The 18,997-nt window shown below is 51.1% G+C and overlaps 1 protein-coding gene across 2 annotated transcripts in view; it reads right to left on the bottom strand.

Moving 5' to 3' along the window:
• Window positions 1-1,564: 1,564 nt before the first annotated feature.
• Window positions 1,565-18,997, bottom strand: part of TBX4 (T-box transcription factor 4) — a 32,708-nt gene continuing 15,275 nt past the window's right edge. Inside the window, exons 6-9 of one of the 2 annotated variants that reach the window (XM_033183751.1) lie at window positions 7,728-7,880; window positions 6,666-6,754; window positions 6,316-6,545; window positions 1,565-3,743 (exon numbers count right to left, since the gene is read on the bottom strand). In XM_033183751.1, the coding sequence (XP_033039642.1) occupies window positions 3,127-3,743; window positions 6,316-6,545; window positions 6,666-6,754; window positions 7,728-7,880 (1,089 nt within the window). In that variant the 3' untranslated portion in view covers window positions 1,565-3,126. Of the gene's footprint in view, window positions 3,747-6,315; window positions 6,546-6,665; window positions 6,755-7,727; window positions 7,881-18,997 lie in introns of both variants that reach the window. The other variant, XM_033183750.1, reaches the window with a different exon arrangement.

An 18,997-nucleotide genomic window follows, 5' to 3' on the forward strand; every position in this document is an offset into this window, starting at 1 on the left:
CGGTGGCTGAGTTGCTGCTGAGAGGCCTGCCCCAGCTTCCCCCCAGGGGCCTGGCCCTGGGCTGGAGAGCACAGCCCCCAAGGCTGCCTTCCCATGGACATGCAGCTGAATGTTAATTGGCTTTTGTCCCCTTCCCAGGCAGGGCACAGCAGAAGCAGACCCTTTTCATGTGGCAGGTTTCTGGCCGATGATGTATGACCTGTTGGCGCTCCTGAATGGTGCCCTTTGTTTCAGGATATCCCATGTGCCCCCTTTTTATTGAGCTGTTGATTCAGAGGGGCAGGAAAGTTCCACAAATCCCACTGCAGGCCCGGCTCTGGCCATGCCCAGGTGGGGAAGCCCAGGGACCTCACGCTTCCCAGCAAGCTGGCAGGAAGCCGTGGGCTGCCTCGAGGCAAAATACCCCTTTAAGAAGTGGCTTTCTTCATGTAAGACTCAGCCAACCATGTGTTTGGAGAGAACCTGGGAACATCTGCATTGCCCCCAGCCCTTTGCCTGGGCTCTAGAAGGTGTGGAGTGTCCCAGATGTGCTGTCTTCACCCAGAAAGAAAAGAGCATAGCAGGTGGGAGTTAGGAAGATTCCCTCCTTCCCTGTCCCCTGAGCCAAGCTCAGTTAACATCTTTCTCCATGACCAAGAAGCCCAAGGTGTGCGCCAACAGCTAAGGGAGGATGGAGCTTGGCTTCCTCTTCTGCAGGAAGAAGTCCAGCCAGAGAGCAGCCTAGAGCCACAAAAGGACTCTGGGGAAACAGGAGACAAGGTTGACTCTTTACCCAGCAGGAAATCTCATCTCAGTCCTGACAGGGCAAGGATTCAAGGGCACACCTCCCTTGACTTCTCTTTTCCTGGGTTCCCAGACCAGCCTGCAGTGGAGATGGTGGATGCGGGTAAGCAGCTTTGGGGAAGGAGCCATGAGGGGCACGGCAGATGGCAAGGTCATAAGGAGGGAGAGCCAGCAGCACCTTCCTATGCCTGCCTCTTCCAATCTAGGGTGAACCTGGGCTGGATTTCACCTCTTTTTTTCTCTCTCCATCTTGTGGCCGAGCTTCAGGGATCTGGCCAAGGTGCGGGCGAATGGGTACTTTGCCAGGCCTTGACTCACCCTCTCTGGGGTGACGGTGGTGATGAGCTCATGCCCCTGACTGCTCCAGGAAGCCCCCGGCGCTGACTCGAGCCTGCTCTTCCCTTCCTTTTCTGAAGCAGCTGCATAAATCCCACCAGGAATTCCCTACTTATGAGACCACTGCCCTCAAATGGCCAGCTTATGTGGTCACTGCTGAAAGGAGACAGATTCTTGCTCTACTGCCTGCCCTGCCCTTCTGGGGTCTTTGTGGACCCTGGAATCCAGATTCATAACCCAGGGAGTAGCATGAGATCAAAAGTACAATTGCTCTGTTTGTCCTAAGTGACTTCACTCTGAGCTCAGAGGCTCCACGGTACAAATATTCAGAGGCACTGAAGGCCTCACCTGACACTTGAGGAAAAAAAAAATACCAGCAAAAAAGAGGCAGAGGCCATTGCAGAACCAAGAAATGACCAGTCAGTAATAAAGAGCATCCACACACTTCACAGTTGTAAAATGGCTTTATGTTCCGATATGCAAAATAAAACGTCCATGCTATATAACAAAACACTTGAAGTTCCATATCACCTGTTAGCTAATGTGTTTTCTAAAAAAGCTTTATCTGTAGGGTGTGTGTGTTTATATATATATATTTATTTATATGTTTTATCTAAACCATTCTTAGTTTTTAATATCAAACATGTAATAAAAATTTAAATAGATGTCTTTCCAAATACCTCCTCCAACGTTTATTTTTATTAAGTTCATTCATTTGTAAAAAGCAAAGCTGAATTTGACATGTGGCCTGCATTTGTGAGATATATATATATATATAATATATTTATTTATTTATATCATATATAAATAGCTATTCAGCATGCAAAGTTTAGTGATTTCCCAAGTTTGATGGAGAGTTCACCCCGCCACATTGACGGCCTGCTGGTGTTCAATGCTAAAACGCAGGGCTGAGGACTGTGTGAGTGCCACACTGGAGAATTCTCTTTGCTCTTCTGAGCTCACTGGCTGAGTTTACTGGAAGAAAGGAATTTTTCTCAACTATCTTTATTTCTGTTGGGCTTTCTCGCTCCAGAAACGTAGATGTTCTGTGAGCGGAACAGGCCCTGGAGATGTCAGACAGCAGCTCCAGTGTGGCTTCCTGGGGATGATGCCAGCTGAGGCATGTTTCATAATTGCCCATCATAGGATGCAGATGGTACGATGCCTGGGAGGCCGAGTCTCCGCAAACCAGAGTGAGAGACTGTATGTTGGGGACCTAGGGGGAAGGGTTCTGTACTTTACTACAAAACCTGAATGATGACAGAGATGCTACTGGTTGCATTTTCCCTCCTCTTGAAGGAAAAAAAAAACCTTTAAAAATACCCCTCAGGTGACATTTAGCACATGACCCTTTCCGAACGTCATCCCTCAGACCTCAGAGTTCCAGTCATCAATGTCTAGGCCACTAACTGAGCAGCCAGCTGTACTATCAAAGTACATGTTGTGGCTTAGCTGAGCCCACCTCTCAGGCAGTCTTACAGACTCCCCAGAAGCCCAAGGAATGGGCCTCCTGCTACCAAAACCAGACTCTCAGCTCCCCTTGCAAATAGAAGGCCAGGAACTCTAAGGTGTGCACAGAGCCGTCACACCCCAGCAGCAAGAATCTTCCTATCCCAGCAATGAGAATCTTTCCCCATGGGACAGACCTCCCCACCTGGCCCCTGAGTAAATCAACAATTATAAAACCTTTCCAATAACTCATAAGAACCCTCCACTCCCATCCCACCCACGGGCATGTCAAGAGATGTCAGATAACAATGGACCCAGGTCCTGCAGCCAAAATCACTTCTTAGATAAATGTGGTGTTTTTTTTTCCTTGTCATGACCTCAGTTGTATGTCAGAAGATGGATGCTCTCCAAATACATACGTGCTCGCGTGCAGACACACACACACACACACACACACTCCCTCTGGAATACCTTCCTGTGTTTCTTGGTAGTGCAGGCCACCCACAGAGGTTAATACTGGAGCAACACAGTCCCGGGGCTGTGGAGGAGACGTGAGAGTCATCCATCAGTCCAGTTCTCCACAGTCCCCATTCCTGAATGGTACTGTAAGGAAGACTCTCGGGACAAGGAGAAGGTTTGAGAGTAGAGAAACTCATTGGCAGCATTTAGATGTGGTGAGGGTGGCTTCCTCTCACATCCTGGGGGAAGGCCGCGCTCTCTTGGGAATGAGGCACTGGGCCCCCGCTCTCGGACCTGAGACTGGGAGAGCTGATTGTAGACGCTGAAGTGGGCATTTCCTGGTGGCTGGGAGCTCTGAGCGGAGAGGGTGGGTAGCCGCGGCATCATGGTGGTGGCGGTGAAGTGGGTGGGGAAGGGCTGGTATGGCACAGTCTCCATCGTCTGCACGCTATAGCTGGTGTACGGTGACACTGAAGTCCACATGTTACAGCTCAGCGGAGGTGGGGGCAGGTCGTCCACCCCAGACACCCCGGCAATCTCGGGCCCTGAACCTGAGTACATACAGGCTTCTCTGGGGGTCACCTCACTGCAGTAGGAGGGGCTCAGCATCTGCTGGTCGTAGGGAGGGGGAGAACGGAAATAGTGATCCTCCCCCACCGAAGAGGGGGCTTCCAGATAGGATCGCTTGCAGGGTAAGTCCAGGTGTCGGGCACCATCTGCTGAAAGACAAAGTAACACTCAGGAAGAACCGTTTCCACCAGCCCAGGCCCCAGGGCACCCTGCTGGATGCTGGGACAGCCTGTCCTTTTCCCTCGGCGCCCGCCCTCCCCATGTTGCCATGGCACTCCCAGAGCCATTTCAATCAGCCACAGCTTTTATAGGGTGGCAGCCGCCAAGAAGTAGTCAGATTACGGACCCTACTCAGAGGCCACGGGGGACACCACATCACCGGACACTGAGGGCCGGGCTTAGCCAGGCAGCACTCGGCTTTGATCCTTCGCCAGCCTGACTCTTGAGAGAGTAAGAGGCCTTGGTGTGCAGTGGCATTCTCAGGCTAGGCCCACCCTGGCCAAGGAAAGTGGAGGCCCTTGCCAGGCCAGCCCAGGCCCAGAGGCCACATCTGTCTGAAGGAGCCAGAAAATTAAGGCCATGAGGTTTCTGCCTCCATCCTCAGCTCCCAGGAAGACCTCAGGGAGCCAAAGCCACTTGTAGGCATGTTTCTGTTGTTTTTAGAAGAGGAACTAACCTCACATGTGTTTAAAGAAGAGCCATCGGATTTTTACTACACAGATTCCAACATAACAGTGTCTACAAAATTAAGAAATAGAACTGATAATAAGTGAAAAAGGTGACATACTTTTCAGGCTAAGCAGATACTCTGGAGGAAGACGACATCAGATGCCACAAATCATGTATGTGCCTTTCGACATCCTCCACCAGGAGGGTCTAACTATCTGGAGTGGTGCGCCCTCCCCTGGGATCCAGGGCTGACCCAGGCCTGAGGATTTGGGGAGCAGCCCACTGAGCCAATTTAAGAACACTCATCCGGGCTGGGTGCGGTGGCTCACACCTGTAATTCCAGCACTCTGGGAGGCCAAGGTGGGCGGATCACTTGAGGTCAGGAGTTCAAGACAGCCTGACCAACATGGTGAAACCCCATCTCTACTAAAAATACAAAACTTAGCTGGGCGTGGTGGCATGCACCTATAATCCCAGCTACTGGGGAGGCTGAGGCAGAAGAATCGTTTGAATTCGGGAGGCAGAGGTTGCAGTGAGCCCAGATTGCACCATTACACTCCAGCCTGGGAGACAGAGCGAGACTCCATCTCAAAAAAAAAAAAAAACCACAAACCCCACACATCCATGGCTCATCTTGGCCTCCTTCCTCCTGTTTTCTCCAGGGATTCATTCTGGGAGCTCTGTGTGTGCACACACAGGGCTGGAAGCAGAGGGGCTGAGTGGGTGTGAAGGCCTGTGCTCACCTCTCTCCTCTGCCCCTGCTGGTGGCATCTGCCCTTTCCAGGGAGACCTGCTCCTCTCCCTGGCCCAGCTCTCTCCTTTGCCCCTCACTCAGCCCGATCCTCTGTCTTCTCTCCAAATCCCTCTCTTCTCCCTGCGCTAAGCTCTTGATCCTGGCAGGTGGCTTACTCACTCTAGGTCAGGAGTTGGCAAACTTTTTCTGCAAAGGGCCAGATACTAAATATCTTAGGCTTTGTGGGCCACAGGGTATCTGTTGCAACTACAAAACTCTGCTGTTGTCCCATGAAAGCAGCTATAGACAACCTGTAAGTAAATGAGTATGGCTGTGTTCCAGTAAAACTTTATGGACACTAAAACTTTAATTTCACATAATGCTCACATTTCATGAAATATTCTCCTTTTGATTTTTTTCAATTGTTTTGAAATGTAAAAACTATTTTGTACAGGTAGCAGGCTGGGTTAGGTCCAAAGGCCACAGCTTGACGACCCGTGGTCTAGGTCACTGAGTTCTAATGAGACTTATGCAGGGGATCTCAGAGCTCTGCCGGGCTAGTCCCTAGGAGCAGGGCTGAGGGAACATTCTGGATGGCAAGCAAAAGTCCCCAGGCTCATTCCGAAGGGAATTTCAGCGACCCCGTGAGGTCTTCTGGTGGAGTAACATGAATCATCGCAATTCTATCCATGGAGGAATCAAAACCTGGCACAGAGCACAGACGTGATGGTGCCTAGCTCCGGGTCCCTCCTCTTTACGAAGAGGCCTGGCACAGAGGGTGCTGTGGCTTGTCTTCCCAGCCCCATCTACGTCCACAATAGCTCATCTCAACTCTCAAGCAGCCACTGCAGATCCTGGAAGGAATGATCGGATGGAAGGCCCTGCATGTGAGACACCAAGTCCTCCCTGTTCTGGAATTGAGGTTGTTTTGACAAATAACAGCTCCAATCCCAAAACCTCTGGACCGGGAAGTGTCAGCCTCTTCCTGCACTTCCAGGCAGAGCCCAGCTCACCCCATGAGGCGTTCAGAGCAGTGACTGCAAAGCAACACTTGGAAAGGCATCTGGGGACGCCAGGGCTACAAGCTGTCTGTGAGGGTTCCAAAGGCAGCATTAAAGATGAGAACCAGCATCCCTGCACCGGAAAAGATGGCCCTGCGCCCAGCTGTGATCCCTGACTCTTCAGGCTCACTCTCCCAGGCCACACAAGCACCAGATGCGTGTGTGTGTTGGGAGGTCGGGGGCTGCAGAGTGGTTTCGGGGAGAACCTCACCCCTTCTCTGACCCCCTAGGGCTTCTAGACCGGGAGAGCACTACCTCGTCTTTTCAGGCAGTGATAGAAGAGGCTTGAGTCCCTCTGGGCAGGAAAGGTGCTGAGGGGCAGGTCCTGCGGCTCCGCAAGCTGCGAGTGAGCGCCATTCTCGTGCTGGTAGTGCTGGAGCGCCTGGTGGGTGCCGAGCAGGGGTCCCACGTCCGGTGTGGCCGAGAGTTGGGGGGAGATGAGCCTCTGCCTCATGATGCTTTTGGAAATCACGGGGTATTCTTTGCTGAAGGGGTGGGGAGGACAGGAGGAGAGACAGGAAGAGAGTGAAGATGCACTGAGGGTCACAGAGGCCACATGCCTGAATCCCATCTGCCCGCCGCACCCCCGGGCCACGCAGCCCCACCTCTGCAGCCGGGCCACACGCAGGTCACTGTCATCACTGCCCCGGAATCCCTTGGCAAAAGGGTTGTTCTCAATTTTCAGCTGGGTGATCTGTGGGGAGAAAACACACAGGGTCACCGGGAGGAGGGCGAGACTGGGCTGACCTCTGGCCCTCCTGCCTCCCCAACCCCAGGCAAAGTCAGAACTAGGGTAGGTCTGGGGAAGTGGGCCTTGCCATTCCCACCTGGTTTGTTCCTGGCTCTGATCCCTTCTCCTTGCTCTCCACCCTCTGATTCTTTCTGCTGCTGCCCAGCCCTCTGCACTGCCGGGATTCTGTCCCCATGGGTCTCTCCTGGGGACCTGTAACAGCTTCCCAGTCAGCATCCCAGGCCTGCCACCTGAGTCTGTGCAACTACCACATCAGGCTCTGGGTGACTGTTCTAGATGCAATTCTGACTCTGTCACTCTTCTGCCTAAAATCCACCACAGCCACGGCCCTTCCCCAGTGACCCCTGCCCACCTTGCCGTCCCTGTGTGCATACTGTGGAAAGCAGATGGGTGGCAGAGCACGGCTGTCAGTGACTGGGACACAGTGGGGATGGCTGGGCTGGGCGGGGCAGTAGCGAGGGTGGGAGGTGGCCGACCACAGCCTGGGAAGTGCCTCTGCTCAGGCTCTGCTTCCACACCCCAGCTGACAGCACCCCAGGGCTCCTCTCTCCATTCCCTACCCCTCTCTCTGAAGGCACCAGGAGATGAACCAAGAGAAAGAAGATTGTGGAATGAAAGGGTCCAATGCTCAAACCACAAGGCAGGCTCCAAGCTCCTGGTTTTTACAGTTGCCAATTTTCTCCATTCCGCAAAACACAGAGACCGTAATTCCTTTGCGCTGGAGATGGACGTGTCTAGGGTCCTTTTCTGTTCATCATTCGATTTGTTCACGGTTCTGAGGGACTCTAGGCTTCTGAGGGCCCTGCACTAAGCCTGCCCAAGCCCTGCTGGGACTCTGGCTTCATACTCTGCCTCTCTGCATGGTGGAAGGAATGCAGGATGGTTTTAAGTGGGGTCTGTGGGGCAGTGGCTGTACCTTGTGATTCTGGTAGGAGGTCACAGAGATGAAGGAGGTCTCTGGGAACACGTGGGTGCAGAAAGCGGTGTTTTTAGAGCCAAAAGCGTTGTTCTCATCAGCCTTAACGATGTGGAGCCGCGGCTGGTACTTGTGCATGGAGTTGAGGATGATCTGGAAGGGAAGGATCTCATGCTGAGCTCCAGGTCTCCATCTGCAAACCCCAAGCCCTTGACCTCATTCATCTGGCCTTGGCCTGGTTTTTCTCATTCTCCTCAAAGCACAGGATCCAGGGCCTGCGGACCAGGACTGGAGCTCCCAAGTGAAGAACCAAGCCCCTGGGCCCCAAACTCTCTCCATCCCGGCCTCACTTAGCCTCTCTGCACCAGCACTAACGCCCAGCCCCAGGCCCTCCCTGATGTGACCAATTATTCACTGTGGTAATGGAGAAGTGGAGTAAGCCCTTAACAGTGTAAAAGCGGCCGGGCACGGTGGCTCAAGCCTGTAATCCCAGCACTTTGGGAGGCCGAGACGGGCGGATCACGAGGTCAGGAGATCGAGACCATCCTGGCTAACACGGTGAAACCCTGTCTCTACTAAAAATACAAAAAACTAGCTGGGCGAGGTGGCGGGCGCCTGTAGTCCCAGCTGCTCGGGAGGCTGAGGCAGGAGAATGGCGTGAACCCGGGAGGCGGAGCTTGCAGTGAGCTGAGATCTGGCCACTGCACTCCAGTCCGGGCGACAGAGCGAGACACCGCCTCAAAAAAAAAAAAAAAAAAAAAAAAAAAAAAAAAAACAGTGTAAAAGCCCACTGTGAACTCAGTACAGTGTAGCAGGTGGAATTCTGAGCTGTCAGCAAAAGTCCCTAGGGTGCCACCAACTCACTGTTTGATCTCAGACAAGTCACTAGGCTTCTCTGTGCCTCAGTTTCCACATTTGTAAATGGGATCATAACACGTAACCTCCCCTCAGGGGTCCCCCTCCAGCCTCACCTCTTCTCAATACCCTTCTTACACATGACCTGCCTCTTCTAGAAATACTTGGGTTTTGCAGGATGAGGGAGAGGGAGGAAGCTGAGGAAAGTGTCCCACTGTAACATTTTTTGTTACATTGCTCATTTGTTCTTTCTTTTCTTTTCTTTTTTTTTCTTTTTTTTTTTTTCTGATGGAATCTCACTCTTGTTGCCCAGGCTGGACTGCAGTACCGTAATCTCGGCTCACTGCAACCTCCACCTCCTGGGGTCAAGCAATTCTCATACCTCAGCCTCCCAAGTAGCTGAAATTACAGGCGTGCTCCACCCTTCCCAGCTAATTTTTTATATTTGTAGTAGAGACAGGGTTTCACCATGTTGGCCAGGCTGGTCTCGAACTCCTGACCTCAAGTATCCACCCACCTCGGCCTCCCAAAGTGCTGGGATTACAGGCGTGAGCCACCGTGCCTAGCCTTGTTCATGCATTTCTCAATGTTCACAGAAGCTGGCTGAGGATGTGCTGGGGAGACCCAAATGTATCCTGCCTTCAGACCTGCCCAAGGCCGCTCCCAGCCCTCAGGGAAGCTCTTCAAGTGTTTAAGGTGCCAAGGTAGGAGACGGCACAGTTCCTAAAATAATGCCATAGAAGGCAAGAGGCCCCCAATCCCAAGGGCCCTTGAGGATGCCATGGGCTGGGGGAGGTGGGTTGCCGTGGCTGGACAAAGCTTAGCAAAGCGCCCTGGAGGCGCGGCCGCCAGAGCCCCTGGGGCCGCTCACAGTAGTTGCTGCTCCAAACCTGCTTCATTTGGCTGCGCCCCACGGTAGCAGCTGCATCATGTGCCATTAAAATGTATTTTTTATCGTTGACATTTGCCAGACGCCCTCCCCACTGAAGGCAGGACCAGGAATTTGGGGCATTTTATCAGCCCTGCGGCTTCTGTTAACCCTTTGGTTTCTGTGGCCGGGCTAGGCGGGCCCTAGGGTCCTCTTCCCCTCTGAGCTCCCTTCTCTGTAGCTGGGAGTGCCCTTTCCTTGGGTTGGTGGTTGGGCTGCCGCCCTTCTAGGTTTCCAGGGATGGGGTCTGGTGCTGACGCTTAATGAAAGGTTTAACCCGTTAGTGACCAGACTGCCATGAGAAAGGCCAGAGTCAGGCTCTTCCATGGCAAGTCTTGGCCAAAGTCTTAGTCTGGGAAGACTCTGCACTTATCGTGCCCTGGGGCACAGGGATAACTTACAGAGCCAGCTCAACTGAGGAACGGGTGGGCCAGGACCTGGGTTGTGGTTACTGCTCACCAGTTGAGCTGGGTGACTCCATCCAGCAGGAACCACACTTTGCCTTCTGCACTGGCCACTCCCCCATCAGCCCTCAGTGACAAACCTCTGGACCCTCACAAGGTGAGTACATAACTCCCCAAGCCCCAAAGCAGGTCCTGCAGCTGGGGACCTGCCGCCCAACTGGGGGCCTGCCATGTGAGGAATGCAGAGTGAGGCTACAGGACACAGGTCCCGCTTAGAGAGGCCTTGCTATTTGTCCCTTTCCAGGATGCTGGGGATGCTCCTGTGGTGAAAGGAACTGCGCCTGGAAAACACCTCCCAGCCCCTTAAGGTGACTCCATCACCCTGCACTATTCACAGAACTCCAGGCACCCACGAAGGACCCACATTCCCAGAAGATCCGGCAATGGAATACTTGGGAGGTGGCCTGATGGCTCCAGGAAGGCCCAGTTTCTACCTGCGCACCTTTGCACATGCAGGTCCCTCTGCTGTCTTGATCTTCCTTTCACATTTTCTTCTCACCTTCTGGGCCTAACATCTCTTCCAGGAAGGCTCAGGTCCAAGGGCCTGCTCTGAACACCCAGTTCTGAAACTTGCTTCTCATGCGTTAGCTACCTGGCTGTCATTCTGCATCCTAGTGGCTTCCTATTTCTTCTTTTCCCTTCAGTTACACTCTAAACTCCTCAGGAGAAAGGGCCATACCTTTTATCCTCTTGTACCTCCAGGCTCCTCTGCCCCCAGACAGGATCTAGTAAGGGCAAGGTTGGGTTTGAGAGTGGGAAGATCTGGGCCACGGCCACAAACCCTCCATGGGAACGTGGGCAAGTCCCCTCCTCTCTGGTCTTTGCTTGCTCACTAAAGACGAGATCATCTCTAAGGCATTTTCTAGGTCAAAAGTGGTAATGAAACATGCACAGAGACGATCTCCCATGAGCTCAGTGTTCCACCTCCTTGGCATGAAGGCCTTTCCCAGTCACTCTAGCCCTCCAAAGGTGGCAGCACAAAGGGAGAACAGAAACTGGACTGAGAGAACCCAGGATAGAGCCATAGGCACCAGCACCTCATGAAGGTTGTGCAGGACACTAGGACACGTGGCAGCAGCCTCCCTGCTCCTGTGACACCTGGGCAGTCATGAGCAGTCGTGGGCTGATCAAAGTCCTGGGTATCATCATCAACTCCCTTTCTCCTCACTGTCATCCACCTCCAGGTGCACTCAGTGACTGATTCATGTGACTCTATCTATAAAACAAAAGCCCCTCCATTCCCTCTGCACACCCCTGCTTCAGGCCCCACCATCTCTGGCTGGGCTGCGGGGACAGCCTCCCCCTACTTTCATGTACTTTCTCTTCACTTCATCCTGCAACACATCCCATCAGTTCACTCCCCTGCTCAGAACCTTCTGGGAAATTCAGGAAGATGTGCATTGCTTAAGAGCACAGCCTTTTATATTTCCTCCTCTTCCCCCAACATCCCCTCCTACGACTGCTGCCAGTATATAGGGCTCAATAAATGTCTTATATCCACAATCCACCTTTGATTGTTCCCGCTTGACCCTTGGAATAAAGGCCAAACTCCTTAGCCCATCAGACAAAGTCCCTGATGACTAGGGTGGAGAGACTGCCCAACATACCTTCCGAGGCAGGGAACCAGCCAGGCTCACAGGGAAACCTGCAAAGAGGGAAGCTGCCAGTCCTACAGGGGCAGGTGGGAGCCACTACGTGAGGGTAACCCCAGTCATAGAGAAGTCAAGAAGGGTGCAGACGCCTTCATGATCTCTGTTCACCTGCGTCAAGTCCTGAGCAAGCTCTTCTCCTTTTCCAACCATTGGGGTCCCTATGTATAAAGTGGGGACTTTGACTAAGTGGTCCCAAAAACCCCTTCTGACTCCGACAGTCTAGAACCTCGACAAGTATCTGGAAGAAAGTCTCACCCATTGAGCCAAGGCAAGTATAAACTTGAGCCTTAGTCCCATCAGCCGGGAGAATGTGAAACCAACTCAGTGACTCACACACCTGGCTTTGCTCGGAAGTTCCTCAGGCGCCACATTAAACTACTTTGCCAGAGTTTCACATTTATATTTGCTGCAGAGGATATGGGGCCAAATGGGCCAGCCACGTCAACAACCCCACTACATGACTGGTTCCGTCATCATCATCATTTCACAGAAATGGGATTCATTATGTTCTGGCCACAATTCAGAAGCCTGTTCTATTTTAACAACTGCAATTGCGCCAAACATCCCTCTCCTCAAGAGATCGCCATAGCGTGCTTGGCCAATAAAGCCCAGATCTATCTACATTGGAATCAGAGAACATTAGGGCATGGAGAGGCAGGCCATTGAGATCATTTGTGTCCACCTCTCTAATTTTACAGATGAGGAACAGAATGCTGGTAGTAGAGACGTGACTCGCCCAGGAACACACAGCTGGTTGGAGACACAGTCTGCAGCAGGATCCAAATGGCCTATGAGAGAGCACACATCGCTCTCAACAAGTTCAGAGTTCATGAGAAGGTGCCAATTAAACACTGTAAAGGACTTGGGTCAGCAGGCCCTACTGTCCATCACAGAACACACATTATGTGGATGCTAGCCCCTCAACAGTGTGGCTAATGTCCATTTTGTCAGATACTAAAACCAGATTTACCCTGTACCATAATTTTACTTTCTGTGACTACCTTCTCCATCATCCTTCTGATCCTCCCCAGCCCTACCAAGAGGTTAGGACAGTGACAGGATCTCAGCTTAAACACCAAAGAAGAAAAGAAAGAAAACTGAGACCAGAATGATAAGAGGTGCGTCCAAGGAAAATTCAAATTAGAACGAAATCAGGGAGCCCATCAGCCCACTCCAGAGGCCTTGGCCAGAGGAACCTCAGGCCTCACGTCCAGGGAGCAACACTGGGGTGGTACCATGGGGCCTCCAAACCTTCCTGCCCTCTGCCACAGCAACAGCAATAACAGCTGGCACTTACTGAGCATAGCCTGTGTGCCAGGCCCTGTGCTAAGTCATTTACATGCACCACAAAATTAATCTTTACATTATCCATATAAAGTAGGCATTAATTATTATTGCCCTTATTTTAACGGGCGAGGGACTGAGGGTCAGGGAGGCACAGGCATTTGCCCAGCATCAGACAGCCAATTTCAGGCACAGCCAGAATTGGTACTAGTTTCCAAGCCTGAGTTCATACCTCAACCTGGCTGGGGAGGGTGGGACCTGATCTGGAGCTCAGGGCTTGGCACATTGTCAGGGATCAGCAAATGTGGAAGGAAAGGAGGAAAGAGGGAGATAAATAGCTCTAGGTCCCCACTGGCAAATTTGCAGCATAAACTTTGAGGGGGCATCCAGCATAAGCTTTGGCAGGGGAAGTGGCTTTGCTGTCTAACTACCACCTCCTTCAGGAGTTTCTCATGCACTTACCATCCACCAGCACCCACTGGCTTGCCAGACACGATGGCTAGGCACTAGGATGTCACAGTGATTGGAAGCCTCATGGTTTACTATCTGGTGGTGAAGTCACATAGTAACCCCGAAATTGAGCAGAAATAAGCAGTGAGAAAATGTAGTGAAAGAAAGGCTGCATTCATCATGGTAACGAATCAGGTGACACACCTAATGAGAAACGTGCAGGGTCACTTCAAGGAAACCTGAATACGCTTGAAGGACCAGAAAACTCTTCAGCAAATAGAAAAGGATTCCTATCAGTCTTCTCTAAGTAAATTTATAATTTAAAGCACATCCAATAAAAATATAAATAAGTTCCTTTTTTTCTTTTAACACTACAAGCTTATTCTAAAGTTTATATGAAAAAATACACAAGACTAGCCAAGAAAACTCTGAAGAAGATCAAGGAGGCCCAGTCCTGCCAAACACTAAAACCTATTATCCAGTCTCAACAGTTAAAAGACTGGCGTGTGAACAGGCACACATTCATATGGGGATTTAGTGTTCAGAAACAAGGCACCTCAACCAGGGGAGGAAAGTGGACGACTCAATTAGTGATCCTGGGACAACTGGACAGCTCTCTAGAAAAAAAAAAATTGGATTCACACCTCAAATCAAGGCCAGGATAAATTCCAAAAGGATCAATGGTTTAAATGTAAAAATAAATCCATAAAATACTAGAAGAAAAGTCCCTTATAAGTAAGGAGGGGATTAGGGCTTTCAATAACTCAAAATCCAAAACCCAGAAGGAAAAGACTGATCAATTCAATCAAAAGCATCGGCGTGGGAATATCACTACAGGCAAAACCAAATGACAAATGATAACCTGGACATGTGTAACTCATATCACAGATAAGAGCTACATCCTCCTAATTTATAAGAGTTCTTAGAAACTGATATCAAAAACCTACAAGAAAAATGAGCAAAGGACAAGAACAGCAGTTCACAGGAGAGGAAATTTATTAAAAGAAGATGCCTAACCTTACTCATAATAAAGGAAATGCAAATTAAAGCTAAAACTGATATCCACTTTTCACCTGTCAAACTGACAAAAATCCAGACATTTGCTCTCCCACCTTATTGGTAAGGCCATAGTCAGTGCTGGAGATATATATATCAGTACAGCTCCCATGGAGGGGAATTTCGTGATAGTTTCAAAGTTACAAATCCGTGTACCCTTTGAACAGGACATTTATCTCACAGATATACTTGGCACTGTGTAAAATGGCATATGTACAAGCTTAATCAGAAGAGCAAAGAATAAAAAAAACTAATTCCTTCAATAAGAGCTGGCTACATGATTTCTAAAACAATCATTCGATAAAATTCTATGCAGCTGCAGGCCGGGCACGGTGGCACATGTCTGCAATCCCAGCACTTTAGGAGGCCGAGGCAGGCGGATCACCTGAGGTCAGGTGTTTGAGACCTGTCTGATCAACATGGTGAAACCCTGTCTCTACTAAAAAAGGAAAAATACAAAAATTAGCTGGGCGTAGTGGCAGGCACCTGTAATCCCAGCTATTCAGAAGACTGAGGCAGGAGAACTGATTGAACTCGGGAGGTGAAGGTCGCAGTGAGCCAAGAGCGCACCATTGCACTCCAGCCTGGGTAACAAGAGTGAAACTCCATCGCAAAAAAAATTTAAAATAATAATAATTCTGTGCAGCTGCAAAAGGGATGAGGAAGCTCTCTCTGAATGCACTCTTCTCTAAGAGATATTATTAAGTTTACAGAGCAAGATGCAAAAAATGTTTCCATAGTATGCCACCTTTTGTGTATAAAAGAGGGGATTCCAGATTACACATTCTGCCTGTGTGCAAAAACAAAACAAAAATGCTGAAAGGGAATTAGTAACTGTGGTTGCCTGTACTGGGGGTTGAAACAAACAGTGGATCAGGAACAAGTAGAAAGAGATGTCATATTGTAGACATTTTTATTTATTCAATGATTTATGTTTAAAGCTTGTGAAAGTAATTCCTATTCATAAGTAAAATTTTAAGATGCAAATAGGTACAAAATTATAACTTTGGCAAGTACTAGCATGAAAAGTTGCATAGTGCTCTGACAGCATAGAATGAGGACCCCAACCTTTCTCTCTGAAGAACGTGCATTTGAGCTTGGATCCCACAGCTCAGGAGTAGCTACCTAGGCAAAGCGGGTGGGAAGATAGTCCCAGGGCTAAGGGTGGGGCAGTCAGGCCTATGCCAATTATGAAGCCCAGTGGCTAGAGCAGGAAGTCACATATTTATGTGGGGACTAATGAGTGCTACTTTGTGACTGAGGAACTGCAGTCCACACCTCTAGCCCAGGGGCTAATGCAGCCCCTCCGACAGCTGGACTCACTGGGTCAGAAATCATAAACTGGCCCTCCCTCCTCAGCAATCTGGGATACCCACATGCCACCATTTCCACATGGTGCTGCAGGATACAGGTCCCACCTATGCCCCAGTGAGGCCGTCCCCAACTTCCTGAAGCCCAGGTATTTCTAGAAGCTTATTCAGAAGAGAAGAGGAAGAAAGCTGGGGGAAGCAGCTTCCCTTCCCATCTTATGGTTGCCTAGCACAGGACCCTGCTGGGCATGGGAGGTAGTGGCAGGCAGGAAGGAACAGTGGGCAGGCAGCTTCTGTGGCCAGAAGAACAGCAGAAGCAAAGCTGAATTCAGGCCACCTGGAGGCAGCGCATCCAGCCCCAGCCCCATGGTCCTTTCTGTTCTTGCCTGGCCCAACCGCGGGACTGGAGGTGACTCCCTCTGCCCTCCTGAACCTGCCCCCAAGGTTCGGACTGGAAAATTTCTTGTGGGCTTCTGCTGTGAAGGCTTTCCTAATCCCACAACAAAAACTCACAAGGAACGTTCTAGTCAGAGTTCAGTCCTGTCTTTTAGGAGGTTCTGGCCATGTGGTCTGAGAGGTTCCTGTTCCAGGGCCCCATCTGCCACACAGGACAGGCTACCAGGCCCAAGACTTCAACCTAAGGTCCTCAGACTTCAGAGGAGAGCAGCATTCATGGAAGAAGGGCATCTTGAATTATAGGAAAACCCGGATTATCCCAAAATGGCTGTTCCACACCCCCGACCCCGACAGTCAGGGCTTCCTGCTCTTTGAGGCCTTAATGCACCCACAAGCAGACACATGGGCTCTCAGCCACCCTGCTCATCTCCGGGGATAAGGAAATGGGGTGGCTTGGGCCCAGGGATCTCCAGGCTAGAAGGACTCTGAGTCTACTTGTTGGACCCCAAGATGATACCGCAGCCACTCTCATGGGCTCTCAACTTGCCCTTTTGCGAGGAGAGAGCCCACCCCTTTGGGCAGGAGTTAGGGGTGAGGGCTGCCGAGAGGAGGCAGCTGCTCAAGCTCCTGGGATACCATGGGGATCCCCAGGAAAAGTCCAAGCTCATGTGGCTGGAGAAAGTCCCTTGAGGCCTGGAAGCTTTCGGGGCAAGCTGAAAACGTAGACGTGGTTGTGCAGATGGAAGGGCAATTCCCAATACAACGTGGCTTTTCCCCAGCCTCTTGCACTGAGAAGCCAAGAAGGGTGACTCCTTCACCCTTCAATGGGAGCTCACCACTCCCACGGGCACGGGCCAAGGGGCAGAAGAAAGTCAACATCCAAATGGGTTGCTGTGCCCTGATATGTCCCTCCACAGCCCTTGTCTGAATGGCCAGAGGCTGCTCCCTCTTCAAGGGTGCTCTAAATAGGTGAAGACACCGCAGCAAGAGCCCTGGGTATGGAAAGGCAGTGGAGAAGCCCAGGACACTGGACCGGGAAGCAGAAGGTCTGGGTCCAAGACAGTACCTGGGCCCTGCCACACTCACAGGGCTGTTGTAGCCAATAACCTGTAAGTATGGGTAAGTGTGAGGATGAAGGGAGAAGAAAGATGCTCTGCGTCCCACTCATCCAGGGAGAAAGCTGAGTTCCTGTGGGTAGTATCCCTGTGGCCAAAGCAAGGGAAGCCCCAGGCAGGCATGACAGGTGTAGCCAGGGGCACGTCCAGCATCACAAGCCCATCAAGCAGCCTCACTGGCCCTGACTTCTATGCAGGTTATCACAAACCACTCACAGACCCAGGCAGAGCCACTGAAGAGATTAGCCAGGCTGTGAAAAGCTACTGCTAGGCTGTGAAGGCCAGAGCACTCTCTCCCACTTCCTATAGAAGGCCCAGTTTTCCATCCCTTAACTCCCTCCCCTCTCACTTTCTAGAGGTTGGGGAAAAGAGGAGTCCTCTGAGACGTCGTCACAGCTGGTAGCCCTGACAACAAGCTGGCGCATCTAAAATCCTCTCCAGGCTTGGATCCCTAGGGACAAATGGCCACCCAAAGATGCAGCTCCCCTCAAGCTCTGTATTCGCCCCCCATGGGGTCTGTGTGTGTGTGTGTGTGTGCAGTCATGGGCCAGGTTCCCTAGCCTCCCAACACAGAGACCCTCCCTATCCTTTGAGGCTGGTGCCATAGCCTGGCCAAGCACAGGAAGTTAGGTAGGAGTTGACTGGGAACAAAATCTTGACCAGGATGGTGCCCTGGGAGACCCAGGAAGCCCCTCTGCCTCTCAGCTGAAATGCCCTGGGGCTCGGGGAGGTGGGAACTTGGCTGATCCTCCCCACTGGAAATCTGCCCGCCCTGTATGGGAAACCCAGTATAGGGACTCACAAACCAGATAAGTCGGGAGTTGATGGCATTAATTAAGCATTCTCCTAGCTGCTTGTTTATAGCTCACCAATGACTCAGAAGAGAACTGAACAGATTCTGAGAAATTAAAACTAGAAGTTCGTTGCCAGTTACATACCCATCAATCAGAAAAGAAACATGGCTGGAGTTTTCCATAGGAACTATGCTTCAGAGCTGGGGAATAAAAGCGGGACATACCTGCACACCTCGTAACCTCAGCAGCTACACCTGCATCTCGAAGCCTCCCCTGCCCTGCACTTCCGCAGTAACCATGGGCAGTCTCGAGGGATGGGGCCTGTGCCCTGGCGGATAGTACCAGGTCCCCAGACTTCTGTTTGCCACATACTAGAGCTAAAAATTTCCACATAAAAATCTCTTTTTTGTGGACTTGCCAGGGCCAGATGGGGAAAGAATGAGCTTGGGCAGCCTGGATGGGGCATCAGCAGCGTCCCTGGGGCTTCAGAACTCTTCTGTAAGGGCCAGGCCAAACCCAGCAGGAGCTAACACAGGAGCCAGAGCAAGGTCTTTCCTTCCAGAAGCAGGCGGCTGTCAGGCCAGGCAGATGGTACATACCAAAGAGGGGCTTCGGAATGCATCTGTGACTGTTGCTCGAAAAGGCGTACTCCTCTTGTGTTATGTTCCAGCAAGGGAAGATTTTGGGGAACTGAAGCTGAGACCTGACCTGTCACCTTTATCATCATAGCTGCCATTTATTTAGCACCTCCTATGTGCAAAGTGCTTCCTGTATACCCTCTCATTTATGTCTCACAACCACGAAAGCTATATATGGTCATCTCCATTTTCTAGACAAGGAAAGTGAGGCTCAAAGAGTCTGAAACAATTGCCCAGAGTTACCCAGCCAGTAAGTGGTGGGGAAGGAAGTCCAGCTCTCTGCACTCCTTAAAGGCTTGAGCTCCTTCCCTAAACTGGTCAGTGAGTG

This window comes from Trachypithecus francoisi, unplaced genomic scaffold (genome assembly GCF_009764315.1).
Source record: "Trachypithecus francoisi isolate TF-2019V2 unplaced genomic scaffold, Tfra_2.0 Lachesis_group20, whole genome shotgun sequence".
In the NCBI taxonomy this organism is placed as follows: Eukaryota; Metazoa; Chordata; class Mammalia; order Primates; family Cercopithecidae; genus Trachypithecus; species Trachypithecus francoisi.